Here is a 14,825-nt window from a genome sequence, read left to right on the forward strand (position 1 = left end):
TTCATCTACAGTTCTTCTAAAGAAATCACATTCTACCTGTCCTTTTACAGACACTTGAAGTTGCTTTGACTGTGAACATGGACTCACCGGTGAATTACACTCAATGCTTGAAAGATTACAAATTCTGGACCCGATATCGAAATGTGTTTGTTTCCGAGAACCGTACTATCTATGCATCGGTGCACACGGTAAGCGTACAGCGGATTGTGAGTAGCCGACTAAAAATGTGTTTCCCCAATCGCTGAATTTCAAAAAAAAAAAGCGTGATGATTGTGGCCTCTGAAATGTGTCAGCATGCTTGAACGGCGCATTTTTATTTTTTGCATTTCTTCTTCACCTTTTTCTTTTTCGTCGAAAGCCCGAACAAATGTAACCCTGAGATACAGGGTATTGAAAGATAAAGTATCAGTGATTCTAATAAAAACCTATACTCCCTGTGCAAAGAGTCCTTGAACAAGTGCTTTATGCTACTTTAGCGGACACAACTATTGCGAACAATTCAAGAAAACAGCTCAATATTCGTTTTTGAGGTCCTAGTGTACGTTTCCATTAGAAACTTGGAGACGATTGTATTGCAAGACAACTACATCTTTTTTATTCTACTAGAGCCCTTGAGTTCCAATGTATTCTTCATGAAATTTGACCCTAAATACGCTAATTTCTTGCATTCCGAGGCAATGGTCTCGACACAAGGACGGACCCCCGCTGCCCCATGCGACGCAGAGTAGTGCGGGAGAAAATCTAAAGGCCGTCTTGATTTTCTCGATCACGGCAGAAGCGCAGCTGATACCAAATCCTCCCCTTCTGGGCTGGGGTGCTTTAATAATAAAAAAATTCCCAGCCTGTAGTGGCAAGACAAGTCCCAGGTCGACCTTGGCTGAGTTTGTAGGTCCCATTTATGGAACCAGGCGTTTTCTTTTTCTTTTACCTTAGTAGTAGAGCTATCGCTATAAAATATTTATTACAAAACTTTAGCCGTATAGAAAAGCGGACCTGCCGAAGTCAACGAGGGCTTGAAGGGCCATTCCCAGCAGCTTGAGACATGCAATAATCATCCCAGCTTTGCGATGATTCAAGGAGAACATCACTACAGGCTATTATTAAAAAGGAGCTGAATGTAGTATTCACGAATACGCTTGGGGGCCGTACCTGTTGCACACGAAAAACGGCAAGACGCTTACTTGGATAGAGCTTTTGGTCAGGCCTATAAGCAAGGCAAAATACGTTTGTCCAAATGTAATCTAATGAAATTGTTCACGCAATGAGCTACCTCACGTAAGAAGTCCGTCTTTGTATCGCGAGTGCCGCTGTCTGTATTATTCCTCGCTGCACAAACCCTCTTATGGTCCACGAACCTCTAAGTGTCACTCGCTGTTAATATTGCCAACAACATTTTGTGCTTTTGAGCGCGTACACGTGTTTAAACGTGAGTTTGTGCCTGTGTATCAGTGTCAAGCCATTGCAGGCAAACGTGGCAACTCACCTCTTAGAAAAAAGGTGATTCGCCACTTTCTCAAATTGATTAAACGAAGTAAACGTTTCGGTTGGAAAACAAAACATGAGTCCAAATAGAATGGCCGCAAGTAAAAACGAGACGGGAAGGGCATCCGTGACGAATGATTTCATGGGTTCTGCTGCTCCGGTCAGAAAATCATGGCATACGCTGGCCAAAAGAACTAATTCGAAACCAATTTGGCGGTGCGATAGGAGGAGTGCCTTAAGAGGTATGTTAGAAAGAAACCGACGAGTGGTCGTTAATTTGGTGTTCAGCAGCGCGAAGTCACGGCGCACAGCAAGAACAGAAATCGAGGACCTGCAACTAACGTTTATTGCGTGCAGCACACGGAATAAGAGGGTGCCCCAGGTAACGTTAGCCGAGCTAAGTAGAGAAGCTCTTAAAAATAAATCTAGAATATACGACGACGCAACCAATGGTATTCGGTCAGCAGTGACATACCACATCAGGAGCACTTCTTTCTTAATAGAACTATGTATAATTAGATGAATAATTACCGAATTTTTAATTACTGAATGGAGGACTCGAGTTTTGAGAGAAAATTAATAATTGTGTCTTAAAAGAGCCGATTTTATTATATTCAGTGTGCTATGTCTCCCGTGAATATCTTTCATCGTTAAAAGAAAGCGCGCGAAATATGAAAATAGCCGCATGATTACGCTTCTGCACGGCGCGACACCAGCGGTCCCAGGCGTTAACTCATGAGTTGAAGTGAAAGTGACAATTAGATACACTTGATGAAGACAGCGCAAAGGCGAGCACCAATTTTCCTCTGAGGAAGCATTCAAGATTACCGCTAGGCATGACTTCTGATTAAACCAATGCCGTAGGATCGTCACTAGTTTTACTAGTCAACGGTGGTATGATGAACAGCAATGATCGAAACGGTAACAAAATAAGACAGCAAAGGACACAAAGTGCTAACTAGGGAAAGCTGCTAGCTGCTGCTGTTTCTTAAAGCCGCCCTTTACGCAATGTCTTACGCCAAAAAAATAAAGCTGTGCATGAGAATGGCAGAATCGCTTTCCAGTCCGTGCGACATCGAATGACACAAAGAGCGTGTTGGCAATCGTGAGGTTAACACGTTTTATCAATTTTACAGCATAAACTGTCATGGGCTCATTCCAATTGCCGTTTCGGTTCGCGATGGTGCCGCCGCCGGCGGTGTAATCCGCCGTAACCGCTATCACCGGAAATGCGAAAAAAGTTCCCGATTCCGCTGGCGCCGAAACCGCCCGCTGCGTGGGAGCCAGATACTCCACCACTGAACCACGCAAGCGGTTGCTATCGGGCAGCGAAAAATGCCCTAAAACGCTACCAAGCGCGCAGGGGCAGACGACCCGAGCCTCTGCGATACTAGTATGGTGGCGCCATCTTGGTAAGGCGCCTGCAAACGCAGCGTGTGCAGGCGCAGACGACGAGATGCGATTGAGACGAGGCGAGCAATCAACGCGATCCCGAGCTTCCCGAGCTGCCGTGCCTCCGCCAGCATGGCGGCGCCATCTAGTTAAGGTGCCTGCAAACGCAGTGTGCCCGACATGTAAATTGCAGTTCTAAGGCTTGATCGAGCTCAGCAGACTGCTGTGCAGAAGTATACAAGCCACAGCTCGTGTCGACGCCGGGCGGACAGTTCAAACATTCACGTCAAAACGAGGCGAACAGACTGCCGCGAAAACCTTGTTGTGCGTGGTGCCCAAATTGTAGCTACTCTTGAGCCGCTCCACCAACTTACGCTGTGACTCGCTGCGTGTGCCGCGAAGGCCTGTGACATTTTTTTTTGTTCTTTCTTCTTCTCTGGAGCATCCATTCGTACAGCTAAAGTTATTCTTGTAAATGACACTCGAGGGCCGCTTTCTCTCCCTCTCGGCGACTGCATAGTGAACAATGAAATAATTCAGTATTTACTTGCGCCGGCAACACTAATCAGCCGGGACACACGAAAACTCCATCGTGGTACATCGCTATTGTATTGATAAAGTCTTAGCAACATATACAAGAAGTGATGGATATTGGAATATCACGAAATTGAGGAAAGAGAGAATCCCGTGTGCTCAAGCAAATCTATAGCGTCCCTGTGCCGCTTCTTTAGGAAAGCTTTTATAACTGAGAGTCATGCTAGTGGTTCGATCAAATAACGCACCATGTTTTCTAGCAGTAAAAAATGCTTAAGCAAGCATAAGCAACCCAATAAAGACCACCCCTGCCTCTTTTCTGACGTGAATAGGAATAGCATTGTGCTAAGATATTCGTGGTGCCACTGACTAGCGTTCAATAGGTTTCTTTATCATGTCAGAAAGTTGGTAAGGGATTGCTTTCGCCATTGTTTTGCAATATCAATGTCTGTATTTAACTAACACAATTGCAAGAAAACTTGTATTACATCCGTAAATTCTGCCATTTCTTAGTGTATTTGATGACTCAGTGGTGATAATGTTAGTGTTCATATTAAGCGTACCGGTGTTAATCTCCGTCAAAATGCTTTTTTTTTTAGATTCACGACATGTACTCTCCGGACATTTATTTCCAAGGACCTACACTTGCCTCCAAATTACAAGTACAGTCAAACTTTGAAACTTTCAAAAGATGATGAGAATCAAACGTGCATCAGCTACTTTACCGGAAGGTAAGGAATGCTGCCCACAACGTGCGGCAGATAATTGTGTAGCGGAACTGAACGACGACTGAAAAAAATTCAGAGCCCTTCCACTACTGTAAAGATAGAGGCCAGCGAAGCTGTGACTATGGTGGGTCTGCTGTAGTGACCATTGCCCCCACGATGAGAATGGGCGTATCGTCGTTGGGCATCACCCAACCGAACGTTTCTATCATGAACGTTTCGATGTCTTTCGTAGGAGTTGCAGGGGAAACGTACACGGTCGTGATCACCATACCGTCAAAACCTTTGATTAAAGGCGGCTACGCCAATCGCCGCGCGCACAAAAGCGCTAACACACTCACGTGGTTGCCAGGGTGACCTACGTCACGGAATGAATAGGCAAACCTAAGATCCAGTGAACACCACGCTATAAGGCATACTTTTTACAATCCTGAGTTTGAAAACGCCGCCAACCCGGCATTTTCATACGACTCCACGAGGTGGCGCGACCTGTCTGAAATGGTTGTACACTACACTTCGTTTTTTAGGGACGCAATATCCTGGAAATAGCCTACAAGAGCTTCACTGTAAAGATGATGCATTGAAAATGTTGGTATACCTGCCACGATGCCAGAGTTATGGCATTCTTCTGAACACAATTTTGCGCTTCAGATTTAATATGCGGACCAGCTTTCAATGGGGCCGGAATGCAAAATCGCTCCTGTACTTTGATTTAGGCACGCGGTAGTGCGCCGTATGTGGTAACAACTACTCCGACCCTCCTCTACGGCGTCTCTTATAGCCACAGTGTCGATCTGTAATGTTAAACCTCTGCTGTACCAGCATGCACATATCGCAGTAAATGAATTCAGAGCTGGAGGAACGACTGACGCCTGTTCTTGTTTTTTGTAATTTCCAACGTTTTAAACGAAATGGCTGCTTCATATTGATGTTGCGGACTTCCGAAATTACTTCCGGAACAAAGCTTAAGCCAAATACCGTATTATTATGTAAATTCGACTGATCTCTTTCGAGCGCTCTAAAGTGCTCTCACGGTGCGATTTACTTTTGACAGTGTAATCGAGAGCTTGGAACATATTGCCCTGGTTAATAGAAACCACCGTGCTTAAGCTCACAGCGCTCAGAGCAACTGTCCCCTTCGAGCTGGGAGCGTGCCTGAGATCCGACTGAACTCAAACACGTGGCTAGTCTGATTGTTCTGGAGCAGCTAGCACGTTCGGCTGGGGCCAGCTTTATCGACAACAACCTTGAGAGGGCTTTGCATAGCTGCAACGCGAGTAGTAGCGCTGTAGGAACCTGTCGATATTGCTGTCGAATGTACCATTAGTTAATCATTGTGTTTCCACTTTGTGACGTACTGCCTTTTCGTGGCGGGTGCGAGCGGTAGCATGTGGAAGTTATTCAAACTTAGACGGCTTATAAGTGTGTCATTCTGCTCAGTCAGCGGTTAATTTGTTCGAATCTGCGATGTCTGCTAGGTAACATTTATTCAATGCAACAATTATTGTTGCATTGAATCACCCACCCATGCCAACCCGCTTATTAGCATTTGTTTATTTATTTGTGAGCAGATAGTTTTTGGTCGAGAGTGCAGGCATTGGGAGGAATCGTTGTAGCCTTCGGAGTTTGTAGCCTCTGCAGGTTGTAACCTGCTATGCTAAGAATTTTTTTAGAAGCACCATTTGAAGCGGGAGATAAGGTACTAAGACAACCAGTAGGCAAGCTCCTTCAAGTAACCAAAGACTTAAGAAACGACAAAGCTGAAAGTGTCTAACTCAAGCGATCAGATAGAATTTGTTTAGCTGTTAAGCACGAAAGCGCTATTGAGGAAGCAGTAAAACATGGTTGCAGCTTGAAATCGGTGAGAAGAAAACTTCATGACCGGGCAAGATGTATGCAGTGAAAGATGAGCAGGGTGAGGGAGTCAGCAATTTCGATTATACAGTAAAAGCAGCAGAATATTTCTACACTAACCTTGTACAGTATACCAGAGCAGCCATACAACCTTCAGTGGAAGTAGTGATCAACAGGATACAATGTCGCCTTCTATAACTAGCCATGAAGATAGAAAGGCCTTGAAACGCTGTTGGAGAAAAAGGCCGGAGAACATGGAATAGCAGTCCATATAACCAAAGATGGAAGAGGTATTAAGTTTCAAAAGCTTCCGCCCTTTATACGCAATGCCTGACGATGTCAGGCTACCAGAGCTCAAGGATGCCAACATCATACTAACCCACAAGTAGGGAGGCGTTAACCCTTCAACTGGAAGTTCAACAATATTGTTGTCCTAACAAAAGCATCTGCAACAACTAGACAAATGTAAATATTAGTCTGTTCCTTTCAATTTACCTTTATTTATGTACCTGCTCAACAGTGGTATTCAATAAAATGTCAAGCGCGAGCAGCAGCAGATGTGTTGGTCACAAAAGCTGAAGGCTTCGTCATTATCTTCTTAGCGCACGTGGGGGTCATATTCTCGCCGCAATTTTTTTTTCCTTTTTTAAGCAAGCTCTTATTTCTTAACTTCGTAAAGGCACATCTCAAGAACACACAGTAACCTTTCCATTGCAACTGCCAGAGACCAGTTTTGAACCATACACTTGCCCGTCACCACCTGCTGAACAATAACTTTAGGATAGGATAGGAATAAACCTTATATGTCCAACGGTTATGGCTGTTGGTGCCCGGGGCTAGGCGGCCAGGGGTCCATCGCCGGAGCAAAATCTTCCGCGATCTTCGGCAATACCCCTGGCCCGATGGGCGGCCCACTCCTGGTCCTCGGGTGCCTCGCTGGGCAGGGCGGCTTGCCATCTCTCAGCGAGGCGCCCGCCTTCACAGGATCCTGCTGTTGTCTTCTGCCTTCCTCGTGGTGCTTCTTGCTCATGGCATTGACATTCCCAAAGCATATGGGCCATATCAGCCCGTTCGTGCTCGCACCAGGGGCAGCGGGGCGATGGGTGCTGCGCGGGCCACAGGCGGTGCAGGTGGTAGAGGTTGGTGAAAGTGCCTGTCTGCAAGCGCCTCAGGTCGACTGCCTGGGACCTGTCCAGCCGCCCGTGGGGTTGTGGATATTTCTTACGTTCTTTCTTGTAGTGACCAAGAACGTCTCGGTACGAGACCGGAAACTCCTCGATATCGCGGTTGGCGTCCCCGTAGCCCCCAGCTCCGTCCGCGCGATTTGGGTTGTGTTGGTAACTCCTCCGTTGGGGTCCCGCACAACAACGGCAGCGGCTGCCCTCTGCGGGATCGCGTCGCGGCGGGTAAGCTGCCTCGCGACGCGATTGGCGCGCTCGTTGTGGTTGGGCGGGATGCCGGGGACGGGATGCCGGAGACTTCGTGTCGGGCACGATTACGAACAAGGTCCTCAAATGGTTCCCCGCGCACGTCGGGGAGCTTGGCACCACGAAAAACAACAGCCGCGACAACAACGACAACAACAATACAAACGGCCGAAGACACACCGGCATCCCGCCCAATAATTTTGACCTACTGTATCTCGCGGAGTTTTAGAGAAACCGTTTAATATATCATTGGCATGTATTTAAGCAAAGGTAAAGACTAACTAAAGCAATAAAACCATTCTAGGTCAAGTCTTTCTTATCTTGCCAGTTAAGGGTTCCAAAAATGAATAATTATGGGACCATTACCTTGCTTCCAATATTGTATAGTATATTCACCAAGATAATTTCCAACACAATCGGGGCCACACTTGCCTTCAATCCACCAAGACAACAAGCTGGCTTTAGGAAGTGTATACTCTACAACGGATCACGTCCATGTCATCGATTAGGTAAATGAGAAATCTGAGTACAATCAACCTCTCTATATGTCTTTCATAGATTATGAAAAAGCACTTGATTCAGTAGAGATACCAGCAGTCATAGAAGTATTGCGTAATGAGAGAGTACAGGAGGCATATATGAATATCTTTGAAAATATCTACAAATATTCCAGAGCTACCTACCTTCTGCACAAGAAAAGTAGAAAATTGCCTATCAAGAAAGGAGTCGGCACTGCATGCTGTAGAGCACGGTAACTCTGCATGCACTGCATGCTGAGAATAAGTATTCAAGCGATTAGACTAGGAAGGCTTATCAGTGAGGATCAACGCCGAATATATCAGCAACCTTTGGTTTGCAGATGGAATTGTCCTGTTCAGGGAATTGTCCTCTTCATGAATTGCCACAAATGATTCGGGACCCTAATCGACAAAGTGTAAGAGTAGGGTTGAAGTTAATAGGCAGAAGGCAAAAGTTATGTTCAGTATCCTGGCAAGGCAACAAGAAATTATGATCGGCAATCAGCTTCTGGAGTCTGTGCAGGATTACGTTTATCCAAGTCAATTACAGTGTACTCGGATCATGTAAAGGAAATATACAGAACAAAAATGGGTTGAAGTGCATGCGGCAAAACATCCTCTAATTCTGACTGGTGTTGGGTTCATATCGCAATAGGCTACACGTGTCGCAGGTTGTCAAGTTGCAGTGATAAATGAATGGTCGCCACTGCGCATGTGTAACCTGGAGCTACTTGTATATATGGGTGTGTGCCCTACGTTACTGTGTTCTTTGTGCTGTTTTGTGGCTGCCCGTTGGCATGCCTGAATAAAGGATTCGAAAAGCATGCCACGGCTCTGAAGTTACATGACTGGCGACGAGGATGGGATCCAGGCAGCCGGAAAAACAGCAGCGGTTCAGGGTGCCAAGCTCGGAAAGCTTCCAGAGTTTGACAACTGCGATGTTTTCTTCGAGCGGTTCGAGTGTTTTGTCGCTGCTAACTACATCGCAGAGGATAAGAAGTTGCAAGTGCTACTGACGTCAATCGGGAAGAAGGCATACGTCACGCTCAGGAGCCTTCTTCTGCCGAAAACGCCTACCAAGGAGACGTATGACGCGGTCATCGCAACGTTGAAAAAGCACTACACCCCCAAGTGCTCCGTGGTTACGGAAAGATACCGTCTTAGCCAAAGCAAGCAAGAACCGCACGAAAGCATAGGTGACGTCATAGTAGGACTCGAGCAACTGGCTGCAACGTGTGAGTACGGCACATTTCTTGAGCAAGCCCTGCGGGATTGTGTTCCGACAGCATACGCTGCAGGCTTCTTCGGTACAACGAGCACGCAGCCGCTCGCCGGCGGAGCGCACCGGCGGATAAATGCACGCAAGGTGTGCGCATGCGCGGCCTCCCTAGCGAGCTAGTTTCGCTCCCTAGTGCATCTCGATTGGCGTTGTCTTGCACCAAATGGGTAGCGCTAGGTGCCCTTTAGCATTATGACAAGATGGGCTGGACGGACCAGGCCCTGTATCGTACTGCGCACCTCAATTCGATTCCTTGCGGCGTGTTCTCGTCATTATCTGCATTCATTCTGGGATTACTACTTGAGGTTGAAGCGGCAAGGGCACAAGGTCATCCCTGCCTTCTTTTCAACCTGTCTGTCTGTTCTACGAAGTATAAGTTTCTACTTAGTTATCTTCAATCCATGGTACTACTAGCTCGGTAATAAGAGTTCAATTTGGACTATTACACGACCGCTCCCTTACAGGTGTGTCGGTGATCGCGGTAATAAAACAGTTCACGAATGGAAATAACGCGCCATGTTCGTCAAGTCCAATTTCATGCAGACGAAGTGACTGCATGAGTACTATAATCGTAATTGTTCGGGATTAACGCCCCAAAACCACGAAATTGAGAGATGCCGTAGTGAAGGGCTACGGAAATTTCGACCACCTGGGCTCATTGACGTGCACCTAAATCTTAGCACACGGCGCTCGGGCATTTTCGCCTCCATCAAAAAGATGCTATCTTAAGCTCTACACGACACCACAATCTTTGATTTGCGCATCACATTAGGACGTCTGCGCATATTTGTGTACCAATCAATTACGGAATCTGGCTGTTTGGTATCGAGTATTCTTACATGTTTGATCCCATGTCTTTATTTGTTGGCGCAGACAGCTATTTCTTTTGCTCGGCGGTAGACTACAATTTGCTCGGCGGTAGACTACAACACTAAGAAAGAGAGGCTGTGCGAGTGGAATGTAAAATAAACAGAATTAAATATCAGGAAGAACGTTGGGTTTATTTTCCCATAAAAAACAAAAGAATCGAAAGAATCGATTGTTATTCTCAGCTTTAATATCGCGTGAATCCGCCGTCCACGCGAACTGCAGCTTGTAGCCGGCGTGGCATAGACTCGTAGAGCGCTTCTACGAAGTCCTTCTCACTAAGGCGCTTCCACTCTCGGGCTATGGCGAGCCAGAGCTCGTCAGCACTGGCACTTACCAGATTCATGCGGGACAAACTTTCCTTCATTGCGCCCCACACATTCTCTATCGGGTTCAAGTCTACACCTTTCGGAGGCCCGTCAAGGACACAAACGGCACGCTCTTGAAGCAGATTTTGCACAGCTCTGGCGGTGTGCACCGGGCTCCGGTCATGCTGGAAGAAGTAGCAGCCATCTTTAAATGGCCCGTCCAGAGCGTATGGCACCAGGTGGTAGTCCAGAATTCACAGGAGGCGTCAGCTGTGAACGATGGGGACAGCCGGACTAGCGGACCGAGGCCCTCTTTGCTGATTGCTCCCCACACGTTGACAGCACAGCGGCCGCTACTGTAGGTCTCAGAAACATACCCGGGTTCGTACCTACACGATGAGAAAAAAAAATATTGGTCTTTCTAGATGAAACCCTTTTGCGCGCCGGAAGATTTGGTGTGGCAAAGACCAAAGAAATAAAATACCTGCAGTTGTAATGGTCTCCCATACGCGGCGCTCTTGATCCCACCGCGACGTAAATGGTCGATTCATCCGAGAATATCACTTGCGTCCATTCTTCTCTAGTCCAGTGCTCATATGCCCTGGCAAATTGGAGGCGTTGGCTTTTTGTCGATCTGTCAGGTGTGACTTTTGCGCCGCGACAAATCCACGAAGACCAGCTTCTCGCATGCGCCTTCTGATTGTCTCCTCACTGTCTTGCAGGTTCAGTGCTGCCTTAATCTGGCCGGCGCTCTGCAAAGGATCGGCGACTGCTGCAGCAACAATGAGAAGGTCGCATTCTTCCGACGTGCATCTGTGTCTTCCGGATCGTGGTGCATCTGACAGTCGGCCGTCTTCATCCCTGTATGCCTGGATAATGCGGTTGACCGCGCTTAAAGACTTCCCTGTGAGGTGGCATATCTCGCGCTGAGATTTCTCTTGTAACCAAAGCTCAGTTATTCTTCTCCGCACATCGATCGGTACTCTTTTCGGCATGCTGCCTCGATAGGAAAAAAAGGTGAACTTCGTGTCACTGGCATGGTTCAAATATATTCGTATCTCTTTATCAATCTGGCCACCGATATGCTCACGGTTTCGTCAGATGAAACCACCGTCCTTTGCGAGCGTTAGTCACAGTCGCCTACGGGAAATAATGTGATCATATGATAAATAGGAAGCAAAGTAGCAAAAGAAAAAAGTCATCCAAGCACACGAACACGCACGCACGACGGCTTCTGCTCCAACGCGCGTGCATCCGCACACGCGGCTTGTCACAGACACCACCCACCCAGCGCCCCTTATCAAAACGCTAAGGGACACATAGGGCACCGTTTTGTAGCAACACAACGCGAATCTAGGTGCAATACGGAGCAAAGTTTGCTTGCTAGGGAGACCGCGCACGCGCAGACCATGGTACTACTTTTCTGCGCGCATACACCGCCGGCACGCTGCTGCGTGTCCGGCGTTCCGAATTATTCTGAGAGCGCCTGTACGTGAAGAAAGCACAGCTAACTGATAAGTACCGCGAGGTATTTCAACCAGGATACGGGGCCGTTAAAGGGTTTCACGCTAGTATTGTGCTTAAGAAAGGCGCTACTCCCGGTTTTTTTTTTTTTTTTTTTTTTGTAAAGCGAGACATGTGCCATACGCGTTACGCGAGCAAGTAGAACAAGAGCTGCTTAATATGGAGAAGGCAGGCATTGTGCACCGCGTGAGGCACAGTGCTTGGACCACCCCGCTGGTGATAGTGCCGAAAAAGAAAAAAATGTGGTTGATCCCTCTTATATAGGAATCGGTATAGAACACGAAAGTGAAACGTGTCTTCACAGAAGTAGTGTAATGTTTATTGCACATTGATATATAATGTCTATTGGTGTTTTGTGGCTAAAGCGCCCTTAGGCGTTGATGCACCCACGCTGACGCCTGGTGGCACGTCTCCTCCATCACGACTACCAACGTCGATGACCATGAGCAACCGTCGTGCATATGGAAGCTGCACTACGCTGCACACGCTAGCACAACGCGAAAGACGAAGCACGTAACTGACACACTAATACAACGCGCAAGACAAAGCACGTAACTGAATCGTCACCGAGTCAAATCAGCGCGTACAGCGCGTCGTAATTGCAGCCTCCGCGATCAACTTCAGAAACATTTTCAGAGCTAATTGCGGAGGCCACGCTCCGCTGTGCTGAGTACGGTGAACGCCACCTAGGTGGCGTTGGTAGTGCTTCTTGATGCCAGCGTCCCTTCGAATGCTGGCATCGAGGCGTCGTAGTGCTGAGACCACCGAAGCGTTCACTGTCGGTGCGCGTTAGTGTCATAATGCAGTACTTCTCTTTTCTGCTCGTAGGCGGCGGCACCGCCCCGAGCAAGAGCGCGGGTACACGGAGGAGTGTTAGATATATAAGGCGCGTCTGTGTAGCTCTCTGCAAATGCGTTTGTGGCGCAATGGGTTAAACGCTCGGCGATCTGTCGTCGCGGACCGAGAGGTCGTGGGTTCGATTTCCAAATTTTGCATGTTTGTGGAACTTTTTCTTCTGGTTTCTTTCTTTGTATTATGTTCTATGACGTATTTCCGTGACGGAAATACGTCAGTGAAGTCTTGGTGGACCCCGGCATAAAACATTTTCGTGTTAAAAGAATAATGGGATTCGACTGCGGGGATTACCGGGTCGCAACACTACAATTGCTGGTAGGTACAGCGTTTGACCACTGGCGCCACGCTGCGCCGCTCGCGCGTACCGCGTTTCTAGGTGGTTTCTGTCGCCGAGGGCGCTCGAACGCAATCATATGGTTCGCATGAATGCAACCCTTGGAAGCGTGGCAGAAGAAGCCGCTTCGAACGGCCGTGTTCAAAATGTGCTCTGCTGGTAACAGCGCATCGGCCCTAGGCCGAGGATCTCTTGCACCGTCTACCGTTACCGGTAATTACAAGATCGTTCTTCCTCGTTTGCCATCGGGAAACACCGTTCTCAACTCAGTGTTCCTACACGCGGACCTCGCTGGTCGGCCGTACCGCGCCCCGGATTTTCGTGATGCCCTGCTCTCGGTGCTCGATACCAAGGACATTCTCCATTCTCGGAGCAGGCCAGTATCAGATGAGCCACCTGTGGCTCGTCACCTGTGCCAACAGCCTTTCCAAGCAGAAGCTCGTCGATAAAGGTGAGCTACTAGTCAAAGGACTCAAGTTCCTTGTCATCGACCCAGAAAGCAGGAACATCAAAATGAAGCTTCTGTGGCTTCCTCCTCACCTAGAACAGAAACGTATCGTTGAAGCGTTGGAACCGTATGGCATAGTGCAATCCATAACCAGAGAAATGTGGCGTTGCGAAGGCATGGAGAGTTGGCAGATGACGAATCGTGATGTAGAATTCACGCTCAAAGAAGGCCTCTCTACCAGTTCCCTCCCTCATCTTCTGACGATCTTCGGACATCAATGCTTACTTTTGATTCCCGGACGACCTCCCTTGTGCCTTCGATGCAACAGAGTAGGGCACATAAGAAGACAGTGCAAAACACCACCCTGCGCGAAGTGCCACCGTTATGGTCATAACGCAGAGGCATGCGTTGGCACGTATGCTGACAAGCTTCGTGGCAGTAAACCGGTGGACGATGACACCATCGTTAACCACCTCATGGATGTAAGTGAGGTCGTAGATGCCTCTGGCGAAGCGCCTGCTGAAGACCACCGGGCTGAAGAAGTGCAAATATCGACAGCTGCGGACACAGCTACAGCGAAGGTTACTGAAGAACAAACAGTGACTAACCGTGAAAAGGACCCTTGTGCAACGTGGGCCGAATCACCACCTTTTCGGGACCAGCTTCATCCTGCCGAGGATACTGAAATGACTGAGACATCAAAGAAGCGTCCAGCGCCGGCAGATGATTTGGAGTGCTCTGGGAAAGAGCCAAAGGTCGCCGCGGCTAAGGCGAAGAAACCCCTTCATGGAGTCCCTGTGAGTGCAGATGCCGCTGCAGTTCAAGAAGTTGCTGCAGCTGCGACACCTCAAAGGGATGGGACAGGCAGAACAAAGGTAGCAGCGCTACGTGTAGGCGCTGCACCTCAGTAGTGGAATCATGGCGGGCGCCCTTCCCTTAACGTTTGGAACACTGTATGTCCGTGGCTTACGTAGTAAGCGACGGCAGGGTCAGTTATTACACTTGTTGCGTAGCCGAGCGTTAGATGTTATTGCAATTCAGGAAACAAAATTTGAATCCGATGACGACACAGCGGTTGCTGTAGCTCCATTTCTTTCGGAGTATGATATTTGTGAGAAAAACGCGGCAATGCAACGTGTTGGGACTGTGCACTGATAGGGAAGGGCGCCTTGTATGGTGTGATGTCAATATGGATAGTCATGTTTGGAGGTTTCTTTGCGTCTATGCGCCACGTAAGGCACGCGACCGGGAGGACTACTTTCTCTCATTGACCCAGCA

The 14,825-nt window shown here is 48.0% G+C and overlaps 1 protein-coding gene across 1 annotated transcript; it reads left to right on the plus strand.

Moving 5' to 3' along the window:
- Positions 1-13,471: 13,471 nt before the first annotated feature.
- LOC119448928 (uncharacterized) lies at positions 13,472-14,458 on the plus strand. The gene has a single exon (XM_049666565.1). It carries the CDS (start codon positions 13,487-13,489, stop codon positions 14,456-14,458), a length of 972 nt encoding a protein of 323 aa, XP_049522522.1. The 5' UTR covers positions 13,472-13,486.
- The last annotated feature ends 367 nt before the right edge of the window (positions 14,459-14,825 follow it).

Source organism: Dermacentor silvarum, chromosome 4 (assembly GCF_013339745.2).
Source record: "Dermacentor silvarum isolate Dsil-2018 chromosome 4, BIME_Dsil_1.4, whole genome shotgun sequence".
Taxonomy (NCBI): domain Eukaryota; kingdom Metazoa; phylum Arthropoda; class Arachnida; order Ixodida; family Ixodidae; genus Dermacentor; species Dermacentor silvarum.